This window comes from Camelina sativa, chromosome 8 (assembly GCF_030686135.1).
Source record: "Camelina sativa cultivar CO46 ecotype springtype chromosome 8, ASM3068613v1".
Lineage (NCBI taxonomy): Eukaryota > Viridiplantae > Streptophyta > Magnoliopsida > Brassicales > Brassicaceae > Camelina > Camelina sativa.
In genome coordinates, this window is record NC_141887.1 from 5,336,851 (window position 1) to 5,355,700 (window position 18,850).

General features: G+C 35.2%; 2 protein-coding genes and 1 pseudogene across 11 annotated transcripts; 2 read left to right on the forward strand and 1 right to left on the reverse strand.

The window, feature by feature from the left end:
• The first annotated feature begins 6,695 nt into the window (after positions 1-6,695).
• LOC104706353 (F-box/kelch-repeat protein At4g39560) lies at positions 6,696-10,522 on the forward strand. Of its 10 annotated transcripts, none has more exons than XM_087461717.1 (4): positions 6,696-7,496; positions 7,591-8,293; positions 8,510-8,808; positions 10,127-10,522. In XM_087461717.1, the coding sequence occupies exons 1-2, from the start codon at positions 6,806-6,808 to the stop codon at positions 7,593-7,595; spliced, it is 696 nt and encodes a 231-aa protein (XP_087317843.1). In that variant the 5' UTR covers positions 6,696-6,805; the 3' UTR covers positions 7,596-8,293; positions 8,510-8,808; positions 10,127-10,522. The 10 variants fall into 10 exon arrangements, with proteins under 10 accessions (XP_087317843.1, XP_087317844.1, XP_087317842.1 ...); XM_087461722.1 differs by having other exon boundaries at positions 6,772-7,496; positions 7,681-8,293; XM_087461718.1 differs by having other exon boundaries at positions 7,591-8,387; positions 8,510-10,522.
• Positions 10,523-11,574: 1,052 nt separating this feature from the next.
• LOC104706355 (mitochondrial pyruvate carrier 1) lies at positions 11,575-13,099 on the reverse strand. The gene is made up of 5 exons (XM_087461724.1): positions 12,933-13,099; positions 12,384-12,497; positions 12,219-12,273; positions 11,983-12,118; positions 11,575-11,834 (listed from the first exon to the last, which is right to left on the reverse strand). The coding sequence occupies exons 2-5, from the start codon at positions 12,480-12,482 to the stop codon at positions 11,792-11,794; spliced, it is 333 nt and encodes a 110-aa protein (XP_087317850.1). The 5' UTR covers positions 12,483-12,497; positions 12,933-13,099; the 3' UTR covers positions 11,575-11,791.
• Positions 13,100-18,056: 4,957 nt separating this feature from the next.
• On the forward strand, positions 18,057-18,721 carry LOC104706356 (uncharacterized protein At1g15400-like; annotated as a pseudogene).
• Positions 18,722-18,850: the final 129 nt, after the last annotated feature.

Consider the following 18,850-nt stretch of genomic DNA (forward strand, 5'->3'; position numbering starts at 1 on the left):
TAAAAATATGTTGTTGAGAAGTAATATTTTAGGATATTATAGATACTGTAAATCCTTATAACATAGGATTATAATACAGCAGAAATTTAAATCCAAAAAATATATCAACTTATATTTTTGGATCATTTTTTAATAATGTAGTGTTATTACATATATTTGGTCATTGTTTGTTCTCAAAGTAATATTACAAAGCCTATATAGATTATGTAATCCAAATGAGGTAGTATTATTTTACTTTAAATGATTCCATAAACAGTATAATTTTCGAAGTTTAATATGACTATATAAAATATTATGATTAATAAGTGATTGCCACTGGAATACTGTTTTGTTTTTTAATGGGCAAAACGTGTAGAAGATAGATAATGTGTCATGCTTGGCAAGCGTTTTGATACATATTCCATTTTTACGTATTGATTTCATGTGTTTTGTATATGATGTTGAGTCGAACAAATCCATTTCAGCTGGAATTCATGCTTGCCAATTTGTTGTTGCAACTTGCAAGGACACATAGAACTTCGATCTGCCAAAAAATCAACGTAAATTTTCTTTTTATTCAAATATATATGATTTAGATAAGTAATAAAATGGTGGGCTTAAAGTTAAAATGCAAAACAAAGAAATATTTTATCCATCTCTAAGAACATATTATCATGATCATAAATCTCATGCATCTTATCAAGAGAAATTATATACATTGATAAGAAGACGAAAAAAGTCATCTTAAATATTTGTTATCATATTAAACTTGAAAAGTTAATTAAAAAAAGAACAAAAAAAATAATCAGGCAAAAAAATTATAGCGTAATTTCTTGAGCATATCAATCATAATTGATATGTTTGCATTGTTTAGGATTAGCTGCACAACATATTACATGATTAGTATACTCACAAACAAATGACATAAAATATGAATTATAACAAAAAAAAATAAACAAAACGTTTTTGTTTTGCTTGATAATGAGATGTTTTATACAAAAGCTCTCATAAGAAACAATGGAGATGTGCAGGGCCGGTCCTAGGAAAATAGTGGCCTAAAGCAATTTTTATATGTAGTGTTTTCTAAATTTATGAACTATAAATTATATAATTTTAAAAATTAAAAACAAAAGAAAAAATAAAAATAATGCCTGTTTGGTGTTCGAACCTACTAACTTGAATGCATTTTGAGCCTACATAACCATCTTGTTAAGAGAAATTATTTAATAACTACTCCAAAAACTAGAATATAAGATGTGGCCTACAGCAGATGCTTTGGCTGCCTTATGGACGGGCCAGCACTGGAGATGTGTGATATTTGGTTTGCTAATAAGATGATATATATAGAGGTCATACATATTTAAGTTTGTTTTGATTTTGAATCAACAATATATTTGTGAGCAAGCCATATTTAATATATTTATTATCATCTATACTATTAAAAGGGAATATACTATTAAAAGGGAAGCATTTTTAATAAGTAGATATAGATTAAGAGATTATTACAATGAAATGCCACTGAAAACTAAATAGGGATAAGTATAAATAAGGAGCCAAACAAAATGATATTGATAGGACCCAAACAGATTGAAATTAATGGTATTACCGAACCAAAATAAAATGATATAACCCTTCCAAATCGGATGCAATTGTAATACTTTTTTTTTTTGGGTCAAAAGGATGCAATTAATACCTAACATATACATATCACATCAAAATTGGGTGCTATTAATACCTACCATACCCATAACCAATCTAAATAAATCAACTCCCCAAAATTAGCTTAGATTATGTAAGGAAAAATATCGGAAATTAACACCACAATATCGAACAGTTAACATAATCTTAGGATGTTAACTTATTTTAGTTTATTCCCAATAAATAATAACTGATCGAAATCACTGAAAAAATATACCATAGTATGTCTCAAATTTCGAATTATGTATACAAGATTACGAAATAGTTTGTTTACTAAATTTTAGCAACTTACCAAATCTTGGTAGATAATATAATCAAATCTTGAATACTATGGTATATTCTCTAGAACATCCCGCACTTACCCACATAATTAGCACGTCATAATTTAATGTAACGTATAACACAATTCAAATTATATTGTTAAGATTAGGAAAATTCTGTTTTAGAATATCTTTCCTAAAAGTAAATATGCGGTTAATAAGTAGTCAATTTGATATTTAATTTACACATAAATTTCGGATAGTTAACATATGATCAATGTAGCATATTTTGAGGAGTAGCGTATATTAAAGATTCCTTGATTGCACAATTAACATTAAAAACAATCAAATCTTATAGATATTTTAATATTAGTTTTTAAACAAAATTTGACAAACTGATGAATAACGTAACCGACTAAATGTATCTATAAATAAGTCGTCAATTCACAATAACTCAATACTCGAAAAAAGTCCATCACCAAAAACAGAGAGGATCTTTGTGAAAACCTTATTTTGTGTGGTGAAAATTTATTTGTTCTTTGTTTTGTTTTTAGATTGTTATATGTTTAGATGTTCTGTTTATTCACTTTTTTAGTTTATGATTATTATATTTATTCTCAGTTATAATTTAAAGAAATAAGCTAATATTTATAATGTGTTTATGTAGGGTTTTAAAGTATATTTGGAGAAGCCTATGGTGTTGTCTTCTAATTTTAGGTGAGAAGTTAAAACTTTGTCATTTAAATTGTATAATAGTGATCTCAACTTTTCAGAAGATATTTCAATGGCATTCTCAACTTTTTATGTATATAGGTTAAGAGATGAAGTTGCTGGTTAAACATGACAGTACATGTTGTGATCAAAGAGTGGTAACTTCACTTTTACACAAAATTATAATTGGTATAATGGATGTAAGCCTAATTTTGTCTACAATTTATTTCCTGTAAATGCTAATCATACATCTCACAACCAATCAAGAAAAATTTAAAAGTAAATCAATTAATTTTCTTTCTCAGATGTATATTACCAATTTCTACTAACTTCTTAGGGGTATTCTTATTGTTTTTATTTCAGGGTCAATACTTGATCACAAGTCGATTTATTGATCCATACACAAACAAGTATAAAAATTTCATAGATGTTTTTCACTTAATTTTTATCTATTTTCTTTTCGAATACTTTCTAATCCGATATTTTTATCTATATCCAGATTGTGAATATTGGCCAAATTGAGAGAATTTATCATCAAAACATCATACTCCATTCTTAACTCCAAATGCAAATGTAGTGTAAATGTATGGTGTTAGAAATAATTTTTTTTAACCCATCTACGGTTCCTCTTATGTTTTTAATGCTTGGTTCTAATTTTTTTTATATAAAACTTATGTTTATATAAGTTGTGTATGAGGAGAAGTCAGAACTGTCTTCTTATTTCATGTTAATACACCGTTTAGAGAATATAATATAAGCTAATTTCTGGTGGATATTTTAATAATGTTCATAACCTTTTTTTTTTTTTGTCAAAAGTGGTCATAACCTTCTAAGTAAAAGTTACAAGTGTATATATGCTCTTCACACTATAAGATAAAGATATTGTGTTCAAAAAATGATTCCAAACATCTTCAGAAAACTAACATTAAATGTTTTTAAATCGTAAAGAATTTAAAAAAAAATTACTTCTCATGTGATTTGTTTTCAGCAAACATGCATACTTATCTTTTGTCAAGGTTCGGATACAGTTATTAGAGATAAAAAATCGAGAATGGGAACAAGACAGAAATTTGGAAATAATTTGTTTTACTTTATGAATGTCTCAAGTTAAAAGTACAACAGAAACATAATAATATTTAGAAATCGATGAAGCCAAAGAAATACCAACCTATATAATCCATTTGATAACACACATTACCATAGTAGATTAAATGCATTTGATCCATATGAATTATAATAACTTTAAAAGTTTTAGAAAATACAAGAGGGACGAGATAGTAATATATATTCAAAAAAATTCGTAGAGCTATTTTTAATTTCAACTAACAGGTATGAGACGTGAACGGTAATTCATAAAATAAAATACATTTTCTAAACTATTTTTGATCGAATACCAGATGAAAATTTCGGGTAACGAGACAAGATTTGAAAATTTGGATAACTAAATATATGTATTTTTTTGGTGAATCCTGCGGATTTTCAAGTTGTTTATGAGCTTTTCAAAATAAACAAAACATCAAACTATATATCTTATGTATTTTCCAGATATATATATAGTATTAAAATCTTATAATAATTTGTAATAGATATGACATAATTATCAAAATTTAAGTTTTCTGAAACCGTATTGTATTTATGGTAAAACAATTTATAATTAGAATTAATTAATTTTAGCTTGAAATATATTTAATAAATGAGATAAAATGATTTATTGAGCAACTAGAGGTATTTACTATTTGGGTTTAGAGGGACGACTTTTTACGGGGAAAGAAAATATTATATATGTTAGGGGGATGGCTATCGAGACATAGTTTAGACTTAGTTTTTGAAATCAATTCCGCACAATTTAGACTTGCTTTTTAAAATCAACCCCGCACGCATACGTGCAGGTCAGAATCTAGTTAGCTATAATTAAGAACAAATTAAATTAGAATATATTTGTGTAATATTCTTTATTAAATTGTTCAAGTTAAGCGTTTCTTCTATATGTAGTAATTGAAATTTATAAGCATAGTTTTGTTTAGGAAATTCCTAAAATTTGAAATAAATGATGATTTGGTAATATAAAATTTGATTATTGTTTCCATAAATATCTAAAATTGTATAACTAAAATAAAATATATTTATTATATATACAATTTCGAATTTAATAGCTTGATTTTTATGGTAACAACTTGAAATAATTTCCATAAATATTGGCTAATTATTGTTTTCTAAAAATTAATTCGTTTTATAAAAATTAATTATTGCTTTTTGATTTTCGGGTTTATATCCATGCCCAACAAATGATCCGATTTCCAAATATCCAAATGTTTAATTTCGAGTTTGTTTTAATTTTGATCCGATCCGAATTCAATTTTGTACTTCTCTTTTACTAATATAGAGATGTGCATTCTTTTAATTATTGAAATCGTAACAAAGTAGACTAGTTCGGCCCACTTAATCCGTGATACAAACAAACATTAATATCAATGAAACAAAATAAATTATTTAAGGGAAAAAATGTCAAAAAAATCATCAGCTTATCAAAAGTAGTGAAAAAAATCTTTAATTTTTATTGATTTTTCAAATAAATCACAATTTTTTTTATCTTATCAAATAAAGTTTGATATTAACGAAATTTGTCAATGGAGACTAAACATAAAATTGACTTTTTAAGATAAATTATAAATTTTACAATTTAAAAGAATTTGTTAATAGATAATCAAACCGTTAAATTTGAAAATTCAAACTCATGTTTTATTTGACAAAATCAACTCGAATTTGTGATTTTTAAAAAAAATTCATGACTTATTTGGAAAGTCAATAAAAGTTAGATATTTAATCTACTAAGTGTAAAGTTCGTACTTTGTTTCACCAATTTGAATAAATTAATGATATTTTGACATTTTCCCATTATTTTCTTATTTTTTGAAATTATTGAATAAATTTGAATAAATTTGAATAAACTGAGAAGTCTTTTGCTAGTGGTGATATGACTATTGTGGAGCATGTCACAAAGCTTTTTTCAGAAGCCAAGGATTCAGAGACATCCAAGACTACTTCTGCACTTGTTTTGGCGGGTAGAATGTAAATTAGCAATTTATTATTTGTGTAAACACGAAAAATGGAAAACGTTATTATGTAAATTAGCAATTTATTATTTGTGTAAACACGAAAAATGGAAAACGTTATTATGTAAATTAGCAATTTATTATTTGTGTAAACACGAAAAATGGAAAACGTTATTTTGTAAATTAGCAATTTATTATTTGTGTGTTAAAAATCAAAAGTCAAAACTCTATAAATAGGTGTTAAAGAGATTTTAATTTTTTTTTTTTGGACAAACGATGATTCTATTCATTCAAATAGAAAACATACAAGGAAAAGAGATTTTAATAAGAGAGAAAAAAATGGTAAAATGCAATTTCGATGTAAGCTACATAGCAAATACAAAAACAACAATAGGAGGATGGGTTGTTCGAAATAATGATGGTATGGCTACACATTGGGGATCAAGTGTTCTAAGGGCAGCAATGAACTCTCTCGAAGGTGAAGCAGAGGCTCTGTTATTGGCAATTCAACAAACTGTTAATCTTGGATACACGCATTTATGCTTTGAAGGTGATTGTAAAATTTTGATGGATTGCCTCTCTGATTCTTCAATAGATATCTCAATTCACAGTCTAATCCAGGATATTAAGCTCTGCTCAAGATGCTTTAGTGACATTCAATTTTCCTTTATTCATCGTACCAATAATGAAGCTGCTCATTTATTGGTAAAGAAGGGTTGTAATAGCTTAGATTTTTATTTTGATTGTTCTAATCCTCTAATTTGGTTGATGGAAACTTTGTATTTGGACAGATTTTATTCTGAATAAATTACCTTTGTTGAAAAAAAAAAAGAGAGAAAAAAAAATAGAGGATTAGAAAAGAGAAAATTAAGAGGTTTGAGCTGCTACTACTGCGTAAGACCAATTTCTTCTAAGTAATCGAATTCAATTAGTTCCAGTTTCTCCACCGAGTCTAAGCACGGGCCGATTTTGGGCCACCTAACCAGGCCTGGTTGCTTTTGTTCTTGGTTTTTTCAATTAGCGAGCGTATCAGTAGAACACTTAAATACACAATTTCACCGTTTTCTCTCAAATAAATTAAAATAAAGGAGAAGACTTTGACGGATGATGTCCGCCGCGGTAGAGCAATCGCGTAAGAAAGCGTCTCCGTCTCCGTCTCCGTCGTGTGGGTTATGGTCTTTGCCAGATGAGATTGCTATAGCTTGCTTTGCCCGCGTGTCAAGAGTAGATCACGCGGCCTTATCAATGGCCTCAAAGAGCTACCGCTCACTGGTGGTTTCGCCTGAGTTCTACGAGACACGATCCCGGATGGGTTGCACGGAGGAGTGCGTGTATGTATTCAATGACTCTCCAATTGAGCGAAACCCGCGCTGGTTCATCCTCCGCCGCTGTGTAAAAAATAATCGGAATCGGCTGATCCCGATCCCGTCGTTCCCAACTCCGCGATCAGCGACCTTGGTTTCCCTGGGGTGTGGGATCTATGTAATTGGCGGATGGAAAAAATACTCGAAAACCGCGCTTGTCTCGTACCTGGATTGTCGGACTCACACGTGGAGCTACCTCCCTTCCATGAGTGTTGCTCGCGCTGGCGCCCGTGCTGGCGTCTTAGACGGCAAGATATACGTGTTTGGAGGCTGCGAGGAGGATCCCTCAATCTGGGCAGAGGTATTCGACCCAAAGTTGCAAACTTGGAGTAGAGTTGTTATCCCGGACCAGCTGCTGATGACAGAGGCTAGGAAGGGGGTGCAGGGGGAGGAGACTTTTACTGTGTCCTGCAACTTTCCGAGGGTAGAAGGTTTGTGGAATGATTTTAATTATTGTGCAACAGATAGATTGTTATACTGTATGCATGCCGACGGGTCTATAATGTGGTGTGACCCTCTGAGCAGGGTAAGGCAAGGGGCCATGGTTTGGAGGAATGTATATGGTTTAAATGCTCTGAAACCCTTTTTAAACATTTATTCCGATCCCGATTACAGTATGATCTCTTTCCGTGGGGACTTGGCGGATGTGTGGCAGTGCTATTTGCTCAATCATGGTCACAAAAACGGCCTCTTTGGCTTCATGCCGGGCAACAAACTCCTCACCTCTTCTCGTGGCAACATTCTCGTCTTCTGGGACTTGCTCGTTGGGGATGCTGATCCCAAGACACTGGAGATTTGGTGTGCTGAGATTTCGATGCAGATGTGGGAAGGCGACATTTGGGGGAACGTCCTCTGGTCCGATGCTGTCTTCTCCACTTCCCCCCACCTTGGCTTCCATGTTTGCTACTCTGTTTCCTACTCTGTTTCTGTCCATGTTTGAATTAGCTGCTTCTCTACTTTTTTTTTTTTTTTTTTTTTTTAATTTATTTAAGGTTTTAGTGAAATCATTACTGTTGTATCATCAAGCTGCATTAAGTTTGCTCTCTTTCCTTATATCTGGCTCCCCTGTTGGGTTTTCTTTTTGCTTTTGAATATTATCTGCTTTTTTTCATTGCACCACAGTCCCCTTGTTCTAAGTTATGTTTTCATTAGCAGTTTTCTCAGGGTTAATATTTCTGCCATTGACACACTGTGAAGGTAAATTTTATTGAAGATCATTTATCCGCAGGTACCTACTATTTATAATTAAAGGCGCATTCCATGCCTGAATCAGTTTATACCTTGACTTAAGATAGAAAGATAATCACACCTGTTATACTTAGGTTTGTTTAGTGGCTCCTTCTCCTGTAGAAGATTGCAAACTTTTTTTATTCAAGCCTACGTTATTACCTGTCATGAAGATTGGTTTTTAAGTGCTCTCATTTCGAGATACTCATCTCTGCAGGTTCCAGTTCAGGGTGGCCTACCATTGCCAAATTAGCTCGTGGATCTGGTTTTACATTCTGGAATGGTTGATGACACTGATCTGGCGTTATTTGAGCAAAGTGCACAAGGTGATTTTGAGACACTCTCCCCAAGTCTCCTTGGCAGTGTATATCAGCAACCTGTTGGATCAAATGGTGATGAAGGAGGAAGTAGTAAGAAAGGAGGTAACAGTCATGCGGGAGTCTCTAACCAAGGAGGTAAAAACAAAGTCCGGTCAGGAGCACGAAAGGGTATTCCGTTTTCTGAGGATGACCACAGGTGATATTTGTTTATTTATGCAGCTAGTCATTTTCTGCTTCTTCTCATTCTTTTAATATTATTTCCATGTTTATTCTGTGTGTCTTCATTGTGTTCGAGAACATTGATAGTATCTCTCTAGTGACAATTTTAGGTACTCTTGGGTGTCTAGTTTTGTGAACTTTTGAGAAGTCCAGAGTTTTCAAAGTCATACTGTACTTACAATCAAGACTCTCACTGGAAATATAAGGTTCTTGGTCTCCTCTATCTGAGACTTTCATTTATTTTTTTAAAGAAGGATTAGGTTTGTTTTTAGGGGGGACTGACCCCAGGTAAACTAGCTAACTCCGGAGGATACAGGGAAGGAAAAGTAGAAATTTCTTTAAGTGGTTTTAGTTGCGTGATATTTTTCACAAGTCTCAGATTTTGTTGAATTTATAACTTGGCATGGGACAGAGGAAGCTGTTCTCATAAATTTTCTTTACCTCCCTGTCCTAGTTGCTATATCATTACATCCATCATGTTAGACATGATGGAAAGATGCTAGCTAACCGCGGGGACATTTTGAACGTCTTTTCCACCACTTGTTGAAGCTAGATGCTGTTTTCTCATGGTGAAACCCCATTAGTCTTCATTTTTCTCTTTTGAGGATGCAAGTGGTTTTGGGATGTTATTAGGGTAGATAAGGTGTAAAAACTAGAGTTGAGTATAATAATGGTTCTATGAGTGGCACATATTACTCGTCTGTTTTCTCACTTGATAAAAATATGGGAAACTGATGTAACAGTGAGGTCTATCTTTTGTTGATAGAGTGTAAAAATAAAGTGCTTCTTTGTCTGATTCTTACACCATTCGTATAAACTTGTGTTTTGCCATTTATCTTGATCTAATCCCCTGTCATCTTGATCTATTTGGTGGTTTACATGTGCTTTTTCGACAAATTGAGTTTTGGCGGTGATAGATCCTCCTAGTAAATTAGAAAATGCGTAGCTAGTTATTAAATAGGAAAAGTGAGACAAGAAGTCACGAGGTTCGTATTCAACACTTAACGCCGGTGTCTAAACATGTGTTTCGTGCTTAGTTACGAAATTGGAATGCAGTGGAGAAGCAGTTGAGAAGTAGGATTCTGACTTTTGTGGCATTTTATATGCAGATTAGCTGTAGAGGTAGATGCGAGACAAAACCTTAATGTGTTATTATCTACAAGCGTTTTTAGGTTCCGTTAAACAGTGGTTTGTGTTTTTCATGTTTGATACTATGACCCGGAAGTTTCTGCCCTTTTTGGTTATGATGAGCTGTTGCCCTTTGTCTTTTCTACGTCACATGTTATTTCTTCTAGGATTTGGATTAGTACGGGAAAGGTGATCGGCGTAGCAATTCTCGAAACTTTGTAGTAAACAAGAACGCGAGCCACCCTCAAAAGTATTTCATTCGTCTGAACTCAATGAACAAAGACAGAAGGCGATCAAGCACTGCCACAGTCCCTGGCTCACTGGTTCCTGGTGCACCAATGAACATGGGTCGAATGTGTACAACCAACGGCTCATAGGTAACACGAAAACACCTTTGTTTGTGACAGTGCACTTCGTTTTGGGTGTAAGAAAGATGTGTAAAGGATTTACCTGAACATTCAAGCTTGTTCCTTTTAAATGAGCTTTCTTATTACTACTTAGTTTGTGGGGATTGTTATGAGGTTCCAATAAAGATGATTAGATTAGTTTGTGAACACAATAAAGAAGCCTCTGTTATGAAACTTGCAACAAGATAGACAAGGCAACTTTGTTTACAGAATCTGAACCTCTGGGAAACCTTGTTATGTAATGTTTATATATACATAATTACAATGGCATTCCGGTTTGGTTCAACTGGATACTTTATACAGAATCGGAAATGAAATTCATTTGACGGGAATATATATATGAACGTGAAGACACCAAAATCAAATAGTTTCAATAGATTCAGTTTATTGTTATTAGACAAGTGAACAAAACATCTACTGTCATATCCATATAGTTTTCAAGCTGAAGCATAGAATCAAAATGACTCTTGTCGGGATTCATTCTCCTTAAAACTACGTCAAAAACCTGATAGATGTCTCATAAGATCTAGGGGTTTGATTTATCTTCCACAGTAAATGAATGAACTTCAAGTCTACTCCCAAGGTTCAAGCTTGCCATCCCAACAGTTCAAAAGAAACTACAAGCACCCAAAAGGGTTCCAAAATACAACAGCGTCTGGCTTCATCGGCATTGTTTCGATGGGATCATAGGGGCTTCTTGCAGCTTGCCAACACGCCCCAAGAGATGGATCATGCATCAGTAGTGCTCTAGCTTTGGGGAAATCTTGTGAACTTCCTCCATGGACTTGGAACATTTCTTTGTCCGTCACACAACCATCCAACCATGAACAGAAGGGTTTTCTCCCTCCCGCTGAAGTAACCAACGGTGTTAGGAACTCTTTAAAACCAACCAAGGAAAGGAATCAACATGCTTGAACTGATGAAGGAAGAAACAAAAATGCCTACTAGCGTTCTGCCAATCTCCCTCCAATTCCCCTAGTTTCGCACAGCGGGGAGAATACTTGCAACAAATACAGTCATATAAAACGGTTGTCCTTGGGCTCACAAAAATGTATAAAAAGACTGCTGCGAATTCTCAACAACTTAAAAAATCAAATCTAAGAACAGAAACTTTTTGACATTCTGAAACCATGGGACGGGCACTGCAGTATGGTTAACAACTGCAGGAGCTGGACATATTTTTCAGGTTTCGAATTTTGAACACGAAATGTGAACTGGTCCCAAATTTTATTACAAGCGGGTTACTTATCAAACAAAAGAGGATAATGTCAGTGAGCGATCCAACACAAGTGAAGCAACCAAAGCTTGGGGACACAACACAAACAACGTTTCAAAGGAAAATATAGAATAAAACGACAGAGATTCAGTAATTCCCAAGAACAAATGCTGAATGATCGTTTGAAGAAACCTTTCCTCCATTTTGGTTTACTGAGACGGTTTCTCCTCTTCTTTCTTGGAGGATAAATACCTGTCATTAAAAGCACATTTAGGGATTATTTCCTATAAAGCCTTTTAAAGTTGGAACAGTAATCCTAAAAGCAAAATTGTTTTCAAGTTTCAATATTAGGCTATCTGTTCACGTGTATATATATGGTTCCCCGTAGAATAGAACTTACCCCTGGGCTCTAGCCCAACGTGAGAGCTGATAGAGCTGTACAGTCTCGTTTGATGCATGACACGCAAGTAGCAAGTAGTTGCGGGGTTGCACCATCCAGGCAAATCTCATGAACAATGCAGAGTAAACGCACATCGCTGTACAAAGCAAAAGATGTAATGAGAGGCTTAGCTAATAATAATGTTTGCATATAAAAGGGGGGGGGGGGGGGGGGGATCTCTTTATTACATATGTTACCTGAAGACATGTTTCCAGAAATCATTTCAGGAGGCTTCTGCATATCCACCAAACCCTGTAGTGAAATCAATTCGAAACTATAAACGAATCCAATGGATCAACAAAAAAAAAGGATGGATTGATATTAATAATAAATAAAAAAAAGACATGGAAAGAGAAACATACAGCAGCAACAAAACCCCAGTTAGCAATAGGCCCCCAGAAATGGGTGGTTTTAGGGCCAATCGGACTGTTCAAGAACGCTTGGAACCTTGATGTAGCCATATGTATATCTATCTTCTGAAATTTTACCAAAAATAAGACAGTTTCATGAGACAGTGTACATGAATGTCAACCTAAGTGTGATAAGTAAAATACTTGAATCAGAGAGTCACATACATTTTAAAGACTTGTATCTCAACGTAAGGCCAAGTCTTATCATATATATACAGAATTTGATTGGAGAATCAAAGATACATATAATTCAACGTAAAGCCAAATCTTATTATATATCACAAGCACAGGAAGAAACAAACCCAGAGACCTCGAAATTAGGGTTTTTTTTTTTTTTGTGTGGGAAAACCTCGAGATACAATTTTCGATTTACCAATCTAAAGCTATTATGACGAATTTAGGGTAAAAGTGTCTTGTAACAAACAGAAAGAGAACATTTAGGTTAATTAATTCAGTCTTGTTATGTGATTGCTGACTAACTAAATTGAGATCGAGACAAACCTGGGGGATTCGAACAGGAAAAAATCGAAGAAGAAGCTGATTGCTCCCAATTGAGCCCCGAGTTGGTGAGGGGAATATAAAAAAGACAGACAGACGGGAGAGAGCGAACAGGGTACAAAAGTCAAAAGCCTTATTGGGTTTTTGGGCTTTTTCACTTTTTTTTTTTTTTTTCCTTGGTCAAATGAAAAAATAAATTAATTAAGGGAGAGGTTCGGTTAGCCAAACCGGAAGCTTTCAATTTAAAAAATATGAGAAAAACAAAATTTGAAAAAAAAAAAAATCTTAAAATGCAAAAGCTTTTTTTAAGGCATGGAAAAACATGGGTTGGAATGCTGCCAAGTACCAGCTTCATGCATGATCGCTCCATGATCATAATATATATCATACATGTCATACTCCATACTAGTGCTTTTAGTTCCCCATTTACGAAAGAAAGAAAGATGTTATTCGAGAACGTGATCTCCAAGTTCAGCAAGATCTCACAGTTATCTCTTTCTATTTTGTACATGAATGTATATTTTAGATTCCTTTTGTGAATCGACTCTTGTATTGTATATAAGAAAACACCGATCAATGGAAGAGGACAGTTTTTCCGTTAGCTTGTGTTGTTTTACATGGTATCAGAGCTTTGGTTCTAATAACTAAATCTGAAAACACGCAATGGCTATGGGATCGAACAACGATTTGAAAAACATTGTCCAGAAAATTGAGAGTGTTGCACCAGTTTATCAATTGGCTGCAAATGAAAATCCCGGTGCCATCATCGCACAAGTCCAGTTCAATGGAGAGAACTTTGATGAATGGGCACAAGCTGTGAGAACAGCCTTTCGTGTGAAGAAGAAGTATGGGTTCTTGGATGGCAGCGTGCCCAAGCCCAAGGTGGATTCACCGGAATTTGAAGATTGGATCTCGGTGAATTCAATGGTATCGTTGTGGATCTTGAACACGGTTGAACCAAAGGTGCGGAGAACACTGACGAACAAGGAGGATCCGCAGGAGCTCTAGAAGGAAATCAAGGATCGTTTTTCCGAAGGAAACGGACCAAGGTTTCAGGAGATCAAAGCAGAGCTTGCAAACTGTAGGCAAGGTAATCTAAGTGTAATTGATTACTATGGAAAGCTTCAAGTACTTTGGGAGGACTTGATGAATTATGAGAAACAGTTGGTGTGCAAGTGTGGAGGGTGCTCGTGTAATCTCAGCGGGCAACTGGAGAAAAAGAGAGAAGAGGAACATATACATCAGTTTCTCTTGGGTCTTGATGATGACATGTACGGGTCTGTGCGGGCGTCTATTATTAGCACTGATCCGATTCCTAACATGAATCAAGTGTACTCAAAGGTGAAATCGATCGAGAGGATCAATACTTTGACGAGAGGAAGAGAAGCACAAGGAGGACAAGTTGCTTTTGTGGCACGAACCAGTGGAGGTGGTGTAAGTGAAGACAAAAGCAAATTGATTTGCATAAAATGCAAGAAGACCGGACACACGGCAGAGACGTGTTTTCAGATCATTGGCTACCCAACTTGGTGGGGAGAAAAATCAAGAGGTGGCAGACGGGTAGGAGGAAGAGGAGGCGGTCGCGGACGTAGGAGCATTCGAGCCAACGCTGTGTCTGTTCTTGACGGTGGAGAGACAAGTGTAGAAGCTGAGAAGAACGGGTACACAGGATTGAGCAATGAGCAATGGACAACTTTGATTAAGTTGTTGGAAGAGAAACAAGGGTCAACCTCTCGCCTAAGTGGTAAGTGTATCTCCATGGATTGGGTACTTGATATGGGTGCGTCTAACCATATGACAAGTTATGAGGATTTGGTTAGTGACTCTAAATATGTATTGCCTTGTGTCGTGGGGTTGCCAAATGGAGAGTATAGTTTGTCGAGAAAGAAAGGAACTGTTGTTTTTGATGATGGGTTTAAGCTTAAGAATGTGTTATACGTCCCAGATTTGAAGTGCAATTTGATCTCTGTTTCCCAACTTATTGCTGAGTCAGATCTTGTGATGCAAATTGCTAATAAAGGATGTGTGATTCAGGACCGTATAACGAGGAATCTGACTGGAGGAGGTGAGCTCAAGGATGGGCTGTATTTCTTTCGGCGTGTGATTGAATTTTCTGCTTTGCGTATGAATAAGGATGGAGCTGAAGATGTGTGGCATCAAAGGCTAGGACATCCATCTAATTATGTTTTTGATTTGCTTCCTACTGTTGGTGGTAGAACTAGGGATTTTTCGACTTGTGATACTTGCTTAAAAGCTAAACAATGTCGTGATACGTTTGTTTCAAGTGATAATAAAAGCGCCGATGTTTTTGATATGATACACTGCGATTTATGGGGACCGTATCGAGTTCCTAGTATTTGCAATTCATATTATTTCTTAACCATAGTGGACGACAAGTCAAGGGCTGTTTAGGTGTATTTGATTCGTGACAAAGCACAAGTAGGAAGAAACTTGAGAGATTTTGTTGCAATGATCCATAGACAGTATGGAAAACACATCAAGATTGTAAGGAGCGACAATGGAACAGAATTCACTTGTCTCACTTCAGAATTTCGTGAACAAGGGATTGTTCATCAAACAAGTTGTGTAGGAACGCCACAGCAGAATGGGAGAGTAGAAAGAAAACATAGACACATTTTAAATGTGGCAAGAGCTTTGTTGTTTCAGTCTTCATTTTCAACAAAGTTTTGGGGAGAAAGTGTGTTAACTGCGGTCTATTTAATAAATAGAACACCGAGTCGTCTATTGGGAGGAAAGACACCGTATGAGATATTGCATCGGTTCTCTCCTAATTATGATAATCTTAGAGTCTTTGGGTGCTTGGCATATGCGCATAACCAGAGACGACATGGAGATAAATTTGAGTCAAGAAGCAGAAAGTGTCTTTTTATTGGTTATCCATTTGGGAAAAAGGGATGGAGCCTTTATGATTTGGCCAGTGGAGAAGTGTTTGTGTCGAGAGACGTTGTGTTCGTTGAGAATACGTTTCCTATGTTGACTGAGAAAGTAGAAGAAACGTGGACACAGGAAATGGAAGATTTTGATTGTGTAATAGCGGGAAATAGAGAAGCGGAGTTTGTTGGAACAGACATGACAAGGAACGCAGAAATTTATTGTGATGTCGAAGAAGAGGATGTTACAACGGGTGAAAAACAAACAGGCTTGTTGGAAAAAGAGACAGAAGTTGTTGTTCTACCTCGATCTGTTGTTGCAAACGGAGATGTTGAATCTCAAAATCAGTCACAGGAGGAAAGTGTTGGTCTCTCACATTCTGATGTTGACAGTGGGATCGATGAAGATGGAGCTGGTCGTAATGAAATTTCAGAGGCAGACCCAAATATTGCAGAAGCACCTGCAGGAGAACAGAGGAAAAAGGTCAGAAAATCTACTCGATCAAAAACTGCTCCTGTCAAGCTAAAAGACTATGTTTTACGTACGGTGGCTGAGATCGACATGAGTGGTGATGAAAATGATTTTTCTATTCTGAAATTTGTTGATATTAGCGAGTTTTCAGCAAAACACAGAGCATTTGTTGCAGCAATCACAAAATGGATCGAACTGAAACACTGTGTGTTCGAATCACAAAATGGACCAACATCACTTAGCTCTTTCCGATGGACCGTTGTTGGCTGATCCGACACGGTATAGACGGCTAGTAGGAAGGCTCATTTACCTGTTAGCTACTCGACCAGACTTGGCGTATTCAGTGCATGTGTTGTCTCAGTTTATGAAAGAGCCTCGTGAGGATCACTGGAATGCAACGTTGAGAGTGGTTCGTTATCTCAAAAATACAGTGGGACAAGGAATATTTTTGAAATCGGATTGTGACTTGCAGCTGCATGGTTGGAGTGATTCAGATTACACAGGATGTCCGCTCACAAGACGTTCTTTGAGTGGGTGGTTTGTTACTCTCGGGGATTCACCGGTGTCTTGGAAAACCAAGAAACAAGACATCGTCTCACACTCCTCGGCTGAGGCAGAATATCGGTGTATGTCCTTAACTACAAGGGAACTTAAGTGGTTACGAGGTGTACTTGGTGATTTTGGAGTTTCTCATGATCAAGCAATGGATTTGCATTGCGATAATCAAGCAGCTCTGTATATAGCGGCAAATCCCGTGTTTCACGAACGAACGAAACACGTCGAGGTTGATTGTCACTCTGTAAGAGATGCGATTCAAGATGGGTTGATACGAACAAGGTTCACACAACTGATCAACTAGCTGATGTGTTCACTAAAGCTTTAGGCCGGCGTGAATTCGAGTCTATCATCGTCAAGCTTGGCATTTGTAATCCATATGCTCCAGCTTGAGGGGGGTGTTATTCGAGAACGTGATCTCCAAATTCAGCAAGATCTCACAGTTATCTCCTTCTTAAAGTCTCTTTCTATTTTGTACATGAATGTATATTTTAGATTCCTTTTGTGAAATCGACTCTTGTATTGTATATAAGAAAACACCGATCAATGGAAGAGGACAGTTTTCCCATTAGCTTGTATTGTTTTACAAAAGAAAGAAAGATTTTGGTCTCTAAACTTTTAGTTCCTACTAGCTATAGGATAGGAAGTTACTAAGTTAGGAACATCATCAATGGTTCATATTCCTGATGATAAATCTAACCTAATGCTAAACTATATTTACAAATTGTCACTTTACTATGCCGAAGTTTTACTCCTTTTGTGCTATATACAACATCGGAATTAAGGGTTCTCGATCTAATCTCTTAGAAAACATTTCGGCATGGATGGAAACACTGATAATATCCAAATGTAGATCTGTTTTTTTTTCTTCTTTTCTTTGTCTTTTCGATCGAGAGGTGATTTAGAAAGTCAACTGACTGCAGTTGTTTGTCTCTTCTCGAGACATTAGGACATATCAAATATTTCTGCACAAACAGTAATTTAGTTAGGTCTCTCTTTGTTAAAATTGTTTTATCCTATTCCTATTTTTGGCAAACAGTCTCATTTTACTAAAATATTGTTTATTTAACTACAAATGTGAAACCATAATATGAAAATAATTTTGAATAAGAAAAAGTAAACAAAACAAAAAAGAAAACTTCCAACTTAAAATATTAAAAAGGAAAAACCAAAATTATAAAGAAAATTTCCAACTTAAAATATTAAAAAGGAAAAACCAAAAATTATGAAGAAAACTTCCCAAAAAAAGAAAAACCTTAGTTTCCCATAATTATTCTCTTTGTTTTCCGTTTCTTCAAATATATATTAGTTTCCGGGAGGCAAAAAAAAATCACACAATTCAATTGAAAGAAGACAAGAAGAGAAAAGAAGATGGCGTTGAAGAGATCAACAACGTCGTTTAGGAGACAAGGATCGTCGGGACTCATCTGGAATGACAGGTTCGTGAGTGGAGAGATTCGTCCCAACGTGGAAAGACAAGAAGAATTGAACAACGATCATCGTGACGGATCAATGGCGGCTAGTACGCCTCCACCGGTGCAACGTAGCGCATCAGACGGAGGACGTGGCCATGGTGGCGCAAGAGTACTTGGGGAGATATCTCCAGCTTTGGATCCACCTTCTCCTAAGATATCTTCCGTTGGTTGTGGCTTTTGTTCTTTGTTTTCGTCTAACGGCCGGAGAGGAAAGCAGAGGTAGGACAAGATCAAGCGCTGGAGGTTTATAATTAGATTATCAATAAGTTGTAATTTATTCATATTTATTAATCACAACAATTGATCTTGATGACATTATTATATTCAGGATTTGGTTATTTTCATAAATTCAAAATTAATTAAAGCGAAGGATTGCTTCTTTTTTTTTTTGGTTTATGATATGACGTTTGGAGAGTTGATTGATTATCTCTTACGAATGTGTTTTGTTTGCGTGCTATCATCGATTTCTCATGTAAAGAGGTTTCTGCGAATTAGTTTTGGAATGAGTCATTGTGTGCTAAAGCCCGG